General features: G+C 37.1%; 1 protein-coding gene across 2 annotated transcripts in view; it reads right to left on the bottom strand.

Moving 5' to 3' along the window:
* The window catches only part of cwf19l2 (CWF19 like cell cycle control factor 2), a 55,994-nt gene that overhangs the window by 11,583 nt on the left and 31,980 nt on the right, over positions 1-12,431 (bottom strand). Inside the window, exons 9-12 of one of the 2 annotated variants that reach the window (XM_033022682.1) lie at positions 10,097-10,196; positions 9,455-9,562; positions 5,801-5,920; positions 3,908-4,045 (exon numbers count right to left, since the gene is read on the bottom strand). In XM_033022682.1, the coding sequence (XP_032878573.1) occupies positions 3,908-4,045; positions 5,801-5,920; positions 9,455-9,562; positions 10,097-10,196 (466 nt within the window). Of the gene's footprint in view, positions 1-3,907; positions 4,046-5,800; positions 5,921-9,454; positions 9,563-10,096; positions 10,218-12,431 lie in introns of both variants that reach the window. The other variant, XM_033022681.1, reaches the window with a different exon arrangement.

A 12,431-nucleotide genomic window follows, 5' to 3' on the forward strand; every position in this document is an offset into this window, starting at 1 on the left:
ATTTGACTGGATGAATGTTAAACTGTAACAAATATTAAAATTAAAAATTTAATTTTAATTTGTCCACTAAACTTCTGAGAAAACGGAACTGTTGTCCTAATGAAACATTTAATGGAGCCAATGTTAAAAATTACATTGACCTAGTAAAATAAAATAACTCAGTGCCTAAAATCATCACTATCATTTACTCAAAATCTCCTACTGTTATCTATCAACAGTTAATGTCTTCCTATTTAAAACCTATATCACATTTATCCTCCGACCCCTTTATGGGATATTTCAGATCATTTCTAGACAGGCTGAATTAGTTGCCAATCTAGGTAAAACTGGCCCGATGAATTGTTAAGAAAGTTAAGCAATACGATGTTGATTTCAGCAGCCCTCTGTAGAAATTTGGATGCTAAGACATATATTCAGAATTAATAAAAACACAAGAAACTGCAGATGCTGATTCACAAAAAAAGACACAAAGTGCTGGAGTAATCAGCAGATCAGGCAGCATCTCTGGAAGTCATGGATAGGCGATGTTTCAGGTAGGAATTCTTCTTCAGTCTGAAGAAGGGTCCCGACCCGAAGCATCACCTATGCATGTCTTCCAGAGATGCTGCCAGACCCGCTGAATTACTCCAGCACTTTGTGTCTTTTTTTCCAGAATGAATGAGCCAGATAACTAAACTCCTTTAATTAAAGCTGGGAATAGGAACTCAAAGACTGTGACCAGGGACTCACAGCTGGTGCAGGAAGGGTGTGTGGGAAGAGGACCTTGGTGGAGAGGCGGACCGAGGCATGTGGAGTCTGAAGAATAGCGACTTGGCTAGATTAAGAGTTTAGAAATGTTTTCCCCTGAGTCACTCACGTATATCAGTTTAATTTAAAATTTGAGATTGATAAGAATTATCTAAAGCCAGTAAATGGTTTAGGGGGGGAAAAAAGCAGCATTGAGTTAGATAACAGGCTGAATCAGTCTGAAGATGGGTCCTGACCCAAACATCACCTCCCTATGTCCTCCAAAGATGCTGTCTGTCCTGCTGAGTTATTCCAGCGCTGTGTTGTTTTGTGTATTAACCAGCAACTGCAGTTCTTTGTTTCTACCTAGTTTTAAGGTAATTCCCACTAACGTAAAATCTTTCTTACATACGGGTTTATGGAACGTAACCCTTATGCAAGTCGGGGAGTGGCTGTACAGTACTCTTGTCCTAGACAATAGCAACAAGAAATCACAAAGCTACCTAGCTCCATGTTCCATGTATGTTCTATGTACAAAGCTCCAGTATTGTACAGCATAACCAAATCGTGGGAAAAAACTATAACATAATGTGTTGAGGGCTGGCCATCCTAAACTAGATTACAAGAATCATTTATTTAACTTGATTCAAATAAAAACTTAGTTTACTTGCTTGTTATTTTGTGTATTTTGACCTCTCCTCTGCAGAGAAGGAATAAAAATAGTAAGCAAAATATTTCAATGTTGTTTTAGCTGGAACGGGAGCATGGGAATGGGCACAAATGTCACCATCTAAAAGGTTGTCTCTCCACTTAACTAGTGATATGTCACCAATTGTTTCTCTCCCTCCAGCAACCTGCTCATGTTAAGAAAACTCACAAATGCAAACACCCATCAACAGTAATTCGACAGATGTTTAAAGACAACAATTACCTATAAAACCGCTTACCTGCACAGCAGAAATAATAAGTCAGCAAACATAGCAGAATAACAAGAGCAGAAATAAAGAGAAAAGGGACCTGGTTTCCGATGTAGTCAGGGTATTGCATATTGTGTACATTTGCACAAAATAATCTAATTTGGGCGAAGTAGCAAGGAGGCAAGAGGATGTTTGATAGATTTTACACGTCAAAATTGGCTTAAAACTAGGTAGAAACAAAGAATTGCAGATGCTGGTTAATACACAAAAGGATACCAAGTGCTGCAATAACTCAGCGGGTCAGGCAGCATACAAGAAAAGTCCAGTGGTAGGGAAATTATTGAGGGAAGATTTTTAGGCAACGGATTTACTTGCATTTGGAAGCAGGGTCCTAGTGGGGACAGTTATCATATTTTGTGTAGTGGAGATCCTGTCTCACAACTTGATTTCAGTTTCTTGAGGAAGAGATGAAGATGGTTGACGAGGGCAGGGCAGTAAACATTGTAGGGTCGTAAGCATTTGGCTTACAGCCCTGCATCCCTAATGGTAGGCTGGTCCACAAGATTAGTTACATGAGATCCATGGTGAGCTGGTGAATTGGCTTGGGACACAGAAGACTGGTGGAGTGGTACCATGGTGTTTTTTCTAATTGAAGATCTATGACCCATAGTGTTCTACAAGGATGATGTTGATCTCTGTTGTTTGTAATATATACTAAAGATTTGAATGAAAATGTAAGTGGTCAGATTAGTAAATTTACAGATGACATGAAAACATGGTCACCTGTGTTGTTTCCCAAACTTGCTGAAAACGACACAAAGCACAAAAAGCAGGAGAGGCTTGTGACTGGAGTCCACAAATTGTACAGTTCATGGGTACAATGTTGATACCATGGAACTAAGTAGTTTGTTCTCTTTTTCCACATTTGTGTCTCCTTCCAGAGGTTAACTTGTGGGAACTTGTTTGTGTCTGTGACAGAAGAGTCTGAATAAGAGTCTTAACCTGAAACGTCACCTATCGAGTCTGAAGAAGGGTCTCGACCCGAAGGTTCACCTATCGTGTCTGACCCAAATCGTCACCTATCCATGTGGTCCACAGATGCTGCCTGACCTGCTGAGTTACTCCAGCAGAATGTGTCCTTTTATGTATTAACCAGCCGCCACAGTTCTTTGTTTCTGCTTGATAGGCATTTTGGCTTTATTTCCTATGAAGGGCCTCAATGTAATGATTGTCACATTCACCATTTAGTCACAAGAAATGTTGTCTTCTAATGTACAGATAGTATTGCCTCGAAACATCTCTTCCTTCCAAGGAAGCAGACATAAGCTATAATTCATCTTAAATAATAGATCTTGTAGTTTTCATTTAAAGATTCATAACTCACAAAGGTGTTTTCTGCCGACAAGAGCATCTATGGAGAGTCTATGCCAGGAGGAGGAGGAGGGGATTTAACTTTTTAATTCGCTGACCACAATGCTAGAGAACAGTCATCATCATTGGAAAAGAAAACATTAGCAAAGCATCGAATAATTATTTTGGGGAAAGATGGAATGTACACATTCTCCACAATAATCAAATAGTTTTCTGCAAAGTGGAATAATGGAGGAATATGTTGTAAATAAATCTGCCAAGAAAGGAACAGTTCCCCCATGAAACTTCAAGCATGGCTTCCACATATGACCAGGATTATGGCTGCAGAAATTTCATATGTCTTAAGATAGAAAATGTTGATTTAATTTTTAGTCTTTAATTAGGCACATTAGGCATTCTGAAGACAGCACTGAGTTTAGCAATTGCAGTGAGTGAACATTTTCAGCATCATTATTCCAGCTCTCTCGTAGAGTGATAAAATATAAATTCTACATTTTGCCTATTCTATCCTTTTGTTACCTTGCACTATTATGCAGCAGGATTATGGAATGACTTCCAGCATTCCTGTTTTCATATCATAATTGAAGCAACATCAGAATTTTGTTTCTGCAGTTCGTTTATTCGGGGGATGAGGGATGAATCATGCACCCAGGTATTAAGAAATAAAACTGGGTCAAGATATCACTCTTCAGCCAAAATGGGCAAGTAGAATAACATCCAGTTACCAGATTGCACTTGGATCCCACAGTTAATGAATACCCCTCCTTATAAAGAAATAACATTGTAAATAAATAGAATTATAGTCTAAGTAATGTACAAGATGGTAATATTGCGACTGCAACTCAAGTTGACAGATATTCTGATATTATACGTTGAGCAAAGTGGATCCTTACTTTAGAAGCCATGCGCGAGAACCTTTCATTTTGATCCTCCGCAGTCGTCATTTTCTCTTGTCTAACCAAATCCTGCAGACTCAGATTATCATCATCCTGAAAGTACCTAATCCGCTCTCCTGCATGGTGAGTCTCAATCTGAAACAAACACATGTTTTATTACAATTGCACCAGTTTTTAAAAAAGCCACCGAGTGTCTCCGTCAATCCATCTTAGAAGCAATATTACGGCATTATTAAAACTCAGAGCTTCATGCAAATTGTCTGAGGAAAACAAATCATGGATAAGAGAATAAAGTAATATTGTTGCAGAACTTCCTGTTTATGATGCTTTTTAGCATCATGACCTCATCGACCTTCACAATAAATCAAAACCAAAAGAAAATAATGATGCCAATTGACCCGTCAGGCCTGCCAGCTATACCCCAACATTAATCTGTCCTTGCATAGATCTTGAATCATCCATTGAGTACTTCCACAGTTCTCCATTTTTATTTTAAAATAACTTGATTTTTAGAAACTACCTGCTCAGCTTTATCATTTCATTCAAGTTAAAGAGGATATGGGGCAGGGTTATTTTTGGGTCAGATATTCTGGTAAAGCTTTCTGCTGACAATGGTCAGTATCTTTTGTATGTACGTTTTCTTCTTCATGAATGATACATCCATTAGGTCTCATCTGCGTTTCTATCTTTACTTCTTTTTTTTTTAATTATGTATTATAATTTTCCCTTTCACTATTGTGCTTTTGACCTTCACATTGTATGCCAAACTTTTCTCCTCCATTCTCAAAGGCTGCTGTCCTTTTGAGCTTTCTGCATTATTCCATTGGTGTTTATTAATGCTTGTTTTATTTATGTAGCTGCAGATTATTTAAGTAATTTATTCTTTTTTTAAATTCTATCGGTTTTCTTTCACTTTTCTATGCCTCATCTTCGATTTTGACTGATGGCTGCTTATCTCTTAGCTTTCAGTATAATGAAAGGTATACAAAGAAATGGCTTGTTTATAATACCTTTAATAACTTTAGTACCTCTAAAATCCCAAAACATCCCATGGGACTATTATTAAACAAAATTGAGTCAGAGCAATGTAAAGAGATGCTGTTGCAAATGACCAAATGCTCAGAAACAGAGATATGACTGTAAGAGAGAGATTTGCAATTATCATATTTCAAGATTTTTGGGCAGCTTAAGGGCTTTTCAGCTGATGTTGTACTTTTTCAGCACTGACATGCAGTAATAGACGAAACTCCCACAAACAGCGATATGATAAAGACCAGATGTCACCCTTTATAATGATGCTCATTCAAATAAGTATACTACTTTGAATGACTGCTTTACTAATCAACTGGTATAATAATTTTTAATCAGTCAATTATTTACTGCCATTTTATCTCTGGAAAGTACCTTAATCTGGTAGTCACTAACAAACGTCAGATTTTTTGTCTACATCACAGGAAGGATGTGATAGCAGCAGAGAGAGTTCACAAGAGATTTTAAAAGACGGTGTCAAGAATAGAAAACAGACTGGCTCGACTAGGGAAGGGCAAGTTTAAAATGGTAAAATGTCTAATTAGGTTAAAGAGAAGACCCATTTCCCTTCCATAGAATTCAGTAATCATGGATCACAGATATGGGTAATAGGTGAGATGATTTGAGGAGAGGGATAATATTTTTGATTCAGCATAAAGTTGAAAGGGGATGTTGATTCTGTTGGTCTAAAACTCCGTGAATAATAATATAGACGAAAGAAACAACCACAAATACCCAGAAATTAATTTGAACTGGAATCTTGACAATTTGCAAGAAGCCCAGCCTACATCTTGGAAGCAATTACTGACGTTTTGACGAAGTAATAATCATTAATCATTATAAAGATTATGTACTATTTACCGTTTGTCTCTTCTTTTTTCCTTCTGTGTGGATCAGGCTATCTGCGGATGCACCAACAGGCCACACTCTCCCCGATGGATCAGTTCGAACAAGTACCACTTCATGATTTTCATCTATGGGCTGGATTTATTTATTTTTAAATAAAAAGACATAACCACCATGTTAAATAAATACATTTCCTTCATTATTTATCCTGTTCCAACTTTCAAAATCATTGTGCAAAATGACAGGAAATTGCATGCACATTTTCAGACTACGTGATAGGCAAAAAAATGACGATAAAGCTAGAGATCAAGACATCCATGATCTTGCTGACATCTAAGCAGGTTTGTGGGCCATATGTCCTTCGTCTGCATGTATTTGCTATGTTCATCTATTTTATGACATTTTGCATTGGATCATAAGACAAAGGAGCAGAATTAAGCTATTCGGCCCATAAAGCCTGCTCTGCCATTCGATCATGGCTGATCTATTTTTGCCTCTCAACCCATTCTCCTATCTTCTCCCCAAAACCTTTGCCACCCTCACTAATCATTGATCAAGTGTGGTGCAAAGTTGCCAATCAAATATGGGGCACAGACCAAAAGAACTTTGGCAGAACAGATTGCAAGGACAGTCATTAGTTTGAATACACTCTTATCTTTCAAACAGAAAGCATGCATAATTATAACATCATTCATAAATAAAACTCCAATTTAACAGTGGACCAAATCTGCACCCAATCTATGAAAAAGCAAACAAACATTAATTGCGGATGCGCTTATGCATGGCAATACTCTTCAGTAATTTCACTGTATGTTTACACTTCACACACGTGACAATAAAAGCACCATTGAACCATTTCTGTCTCCAACATCTACCCTCCCTACTCGTTGGCAATTAAGAAAAAGTACATTTTCCAATGCCACGATGGACAGTTCTCAGAATAGGGTGGGCCTGATCTGCTGTAGGCTGCCAATGTCAGCAATATCGAGTTAACCTTTCTGCTCTTTGTGATCACCTCATCATTTTATACGCTACGATCAGATCTCACCAGCCTTCTCTTCAAGAAAACAGTCCCTGCCTCCCTCATTTATATCACAACTCTCTTATCACAGGAACCATTGTCATAAATCAATCCTCCAGTTGATGCTGTACCAGTGATTTTTTTTACCAGGTGCTCCAACTCTGCCGATAAGCCTGTTCTGCAGCTCCTTATCTGAGCCTTCTGGAAGTCAATGTACACTAATCAATTGCATAATCTTCACCAGTTCTGTCCATTACATTGTCAAAAAAATTCCATCAGATTGGTTCAACATGTTGTTGCCATATGGGCAGTTTGGAACAAGCTGTGCCCATGAAACAGCTGTAAAATATATCATGTGGCTAAACCATGCCACCAGGCTTAGCTTATTGTTACATCTGTCCAAGACACTTAAACATTTAACTCTTAAAATTCAATTAAACAAATAAAAATGAAAACCAGAAAATTATTAAAATACAAAAACATTTTGAAACAAAACAGTTACGTACTCTCAATTAATTATTATATTTCTTGCAGTCAATCCCTGTAATTGAAGTGAGTGCACCTGTCTAACTTGGGGTATTAAACACTGTAACAAGTTCCTGCTTGGATCACATTACTCCATGGGGAGGTCAACAGCAGAATGTAGAACACCACTTTAGCACATCCTGTAAGTCTGGGACTAGGAGGTTCATGTGCAGATTCGAGTAATAAGACATCATACACCAGTTCAACACCAAATTACTGGCAATTCCCAACAAGTTTTGGCTCACTGTCCAAAGCAGGAAGTTCACTTCATTAACATTGTTGGATTTGCAGGAAAACGACATCGCTGTTACACCGATTTTTACAACATGCAGGTTCAAAGTAGTTGCTATATAATTAAATATATTTTAAGAATGACATGTATTCAGTCCTTTCCCATTAATTAAAAAATTAATACACAAATACACAATTTAAGATTTGTGTAGTTGCAACAAAACCCACACAATTTATGTAGTGTAGATTTCACTACACTAGTGAAGTTTAATTTACCACATTAGTGAAGTAGTACAGATTTTAAGATCAAAGCTAAACTCATCTAAAATTTTAAATAAGATTTTGTAGTGAATGGGCAAAAATACATAATAATAATAATCAAATTTTGTTATATTGAGATGAAAAAAATGACAAACAGGCAACATTTTGTTATCGAGATTCATTTATCCAAAACTAACAGATTGACTCATTTTCTGAAACACTAATATGTTGCGTCGAATGATGTTGGCAGGTTTTGCTGGTAATTTCCATTTCATACTCAATGTCATGTTTAATATAACATGCTTGATTTATTATATGCTAAGTTAGAGATTAGGGAAAAAAGAGCATTTGTCCCATGAGTTGACCTTCGACCTTAAATAGTTAATAGTTCCATGTCTCTAGAGATGACTTAATAGCATTTATTTCAAAAATAAATTATGGATAATGCAAATTAAAACTGACAAAGATATATTGCGTAAATTGCCAAGAAAGTATCTGTGCACTGAACAATTCCAGATTAAGATATCTCTGCTCTTTTTATGGAGCTACATCCATGATAACAGATCAAAATGGAATTATCATCAAAATCATGAGCAGAAGTGCATCATGAGATAATTTATTAATAGCCGGTCCCACTTAGAAGCGCGAAGTTGCTAGTCCCGACCTCGCGCGGGGCTCCGAAATTCTTGCAGTGACCGAAAACCTTTGCGCGCCAACGGCCTGTCGGCACACAGGTGCATTGCGGTCGTACGCAGCGTCTTGACGGCGTACACCTAGCACGTGGCGTTGCGTGATGATGTCACCGCCCGGCGTGGCGTGATGACGTCACCGCCCCTCGTGGCGTGATGACGTCACCGCCCGACGCTATGTGACGCCCAAATTCAGTCGGCCCGCCTCCTGCCCAGCCGATTGGTAAGCATGACGTAAATGACATCACGCGCGTACTTAGCGCGAACTTCACGTGGACTCCGCTTCCGGTTGGTCACGCCAAACACACGCAATCGCATACAAGTGGGACAGGCCCTTAATGCTTTTGGTCTTGCTAACAATCTAGTGTCTCCTGCACTCTGTGGCCCATATGCCCTTCTGCTGATGATGCATAGTTGCAGAATTATGGCAATACCCTAAAAATAGCTTTGCAATCTGCGAGAACATCTCACAAATATATTGTATTTTTATAAAGATGAAGCAAAGATGGAAGTTGAAACATGGGTAACAGTTTTTAAAACGTTAATGCAGAACTGGCAGTATGATTCTAAAATGGATATGCCAAAATAGATGGCACCCATTAGTAATCCTCACAGAGCAGGGAGAGGATTAAAGAAAGCTATGTAAACCAACGTCAATGTGATCAGTTTGCAAGTCGCAAAATTTAATTTCTCATAAAATATTCAAATTTGATCTCTATATTTATTATTTTAATCATTAGCCCTGTAGCTAGTATAAACAGCTGACCTAGGCCAATTATCTGGGGAACTGTTATAATTCTGAATTTACGAAGACCTGTATAAACACGGCACCAAGAGATTGATTTATGGTAACAAGATATTATCGCAGTTTAATGGTTTCCACATAGATTGGTGCACCATTGACACAGGACTTTCCCAAATCACTTGTGAATGCTCGCTTACCGCACTGTCAGTCCTCTTTGGTATTGCAGTTGCTGTAATATGACTTTTTCCTTGTATCTGCAACTTTCGAGCCTCCTCCAACCGAGCCTTGAGTTTCAATGCCAGGTTCTTAAAAAACAAATTCAAAACTTAACAGTAAAAAAGTGTTTTTTTAATTATTTTGAATGCCCTGAGGTTTCCCATTGCTCTGTGAATTTGATTTTAGCATTTTTCCAACAACGTTTTGGTAATTATCATCAAATCAGCCTCTAGCAACTTTGCTTTATGGAGAAGAGTTGTAGCTTTTTCCAAGAGAGTTTACTTGTCATATGGATCAGATATTAAATGGAATAATTCAATTTTTACATGTTTCAGTTTTTCAGGCACGTCAGACACAACAACAATAAATTACAATAAATTATTGGTTATTCTAAGTAAAGTAGATCATGATAGTGCAAACCCACAGTGCGTAGAGTAACCTTACTGGAGCAAAGTCTGTAGTCATAATGGGATAGACATATAGCCATAATTAAAACTTAAGAAGGACTACAAGTTGTTTACTTGGGTTAAAATATTTCAGTAACTGTGATCCAGCCAACTTTATTAACAGCAGCTTTGCCTTTGTCAAACAAATTCAATTATACAGACTCTTCTGAATCTTACCATGTTTCCCATCAGCTCTGCTTTGATGACCTTAGCACCCAATTTATTCATTTCGTCCTCATTGAGGGGCTGTATGGGTTCTTCAATTGTAGCAACAGCTCTGGTGGAAATAGAAGTATTACTTCCATGAAAGAAGGGATAAATCCCATCTGAAGAAAATGTGAATAAAGTTTATCCATATTCGCAAATACCATCAGAAACACGCAACGTTGCACAAAGTTTGTACTATGCACTAAAGTAAAATCCTACATATTAACCATTTTTATACTTTTTTTCCCATATAGATTGGCAATATCATACTGTAAATATGAATTGGAAAGTAATATAACAATAAGGTCAGTACTCATTGAAATCCTTTGATGAAATAATGATGAAAGGTGCATGTGGCTTAGACTACCATTATATTATTTATCTAAATTTAACCTCTGGACCCACATGGTTTTAGTTCCTATTTATGGATTTCAGATTACTGTTGATAAAATAAAAATAGGAGACACCAATAATGCTGGATTTGCAGAAAGAGATTGAGTTAATATTTCAGGTTTATGACCTTTTCTCTGAATCAAACAAATTGTTGTAGATAAAACAAGTTCTAAGGTGCAAAGATATGGGGAGAAAAAAGAGCAAAGAGGAAAGATTAAACAACAGATGCAAGGCAAACGCATTATAGAATAAAACATCAAAAGAATGATTTGATTGAAGTCTAAACGGTAGCCGCAGAAAAATGATCTGCAATTTTAAACTCATGGATGAATCCAGAAGCCTGTGATGTACTGGATCAAAGGATGAAGTCTCCTCACATTTATATTGAACTCCACTGGAACAGTATCGGAAACAAAGGACAGAGTGTGCTTGAAATGGAGAATAAAAGTGACTTTGCTTTTATTTTGAATACTTTGTAAAATGTATGACTTTCCCATATAGATCCCAAAGTGACGTATTTATTAGTCAACTTACATCGCACATTTTAGAAATATTTTTCAGAGATATCACTTCAGAATTTTCTGCATCCATAACAAATATGCAAAGATGCACATTTTCAGCTTCGGATAAGCAGAAAACTGCGTACTTTATGCTTTTCATGCCCTTTAATTGCATTAAAGCCACGGTAATTCATCCACGTCATTTAACAATTTTAAGAGCAGAATATAAACATTTATGTGGTGCCTCCCATGAACATGCGCCAATCTCCCACCTCCCACTTTATTGCCCACCCTCCAGTCTACAAGAACACAGGAAATTGTTTACTGGCTTTACTTAGCACTAAACGCTATTCCCTTATCATGTATCTACACTGCGAATGGCTTGATTGTAACCATGTATTGTCTTTCTGCTGGCTGGTTAGCACGCAGCACAAGCTTTTCACTGTACCACAGTACATGTGACAATAAACAAAACTGAAACTGATGTAGCAGAAAGACACTTGTCCCCTCAAACCTGCAATATATTCAATATATGAAGAATAAGAATGATATGAAGGGTGCTGTCATTTTGAGGTAGGCTACAATCAAGCCTCATCAAAAATTGGTTTTAAATAAACTACTGGTATAATTTTAAAATGGTGTCTGCACTTTCATTTTATGTGCAGCATGAACAGAACTTCATTCAGCAAGGAAAGACATTATTAAGACGATTATGTGCTAAATTGGCCTAACCTGGATTTAGACTCCCTCAATCCCCAACACCCAAATTTCAACATGGGTCACGCGCTACCTTATTTCCCACTTCAATTCAGAAAGTTAAATATAATTATCATGTCTCTCTCCCTTACATTTTAAATACAAGTTGTGAATTTCTAATCAACGTTATTAACCTATGCAAATAAAGTTGGAACAGATGAGTGTTTTGTACATCCATGACGCAGTGAAGCCTTCATTCAACATATTCATTAGCAGTAATTAGTTAATTGGAAGTTATTTAAACCACAATATCTGATTCCAGTGGGTGTCATTAGCCCTGACGTGCAGACTGGAGTATACTGCAACAACCGATAACAAAATAGCTGTGTTCAAAAACAATCGGACGACACAGAATCAGATTTATTAACCATCCAATTCCAAAAGTAACATCTTCAGGTCATCCGTTTTATTATAATTGTGACTGACATAATTTAATTTACAAGTAACAGGTTGGTACATGAGGATTCATATTCCTATTATCTCAACAGATGAATAAAGGTAAATTTGTCATGTTAGCAGACCACAATAGGAAGATCTATTCAATATCAGATTATAGAAAAAGTTAAATTAACCTCAAACTATGAAAAAAAAATTAGATCTACTTTTTTCATAATTCTATCATGCAAATGAAGATTTGCAAAGTAAAATAATATATA

This window comes from Amblyraja radiata, chromosome 6 (assembly GCF_010909765.2).
Source record: "Amblyraja radiata isolate CabotCenter1 chromosome 6, sAmbRad1.1.pri, whole genome shotgun sequence".
In the NCBI taxonomy this organism is placed as follows: Eukaryota; Metazoa; Chordata; class Chondrichthyes; order Rajiformes; family Rajidae; genus Amblyraja; species Amblyraja radiata.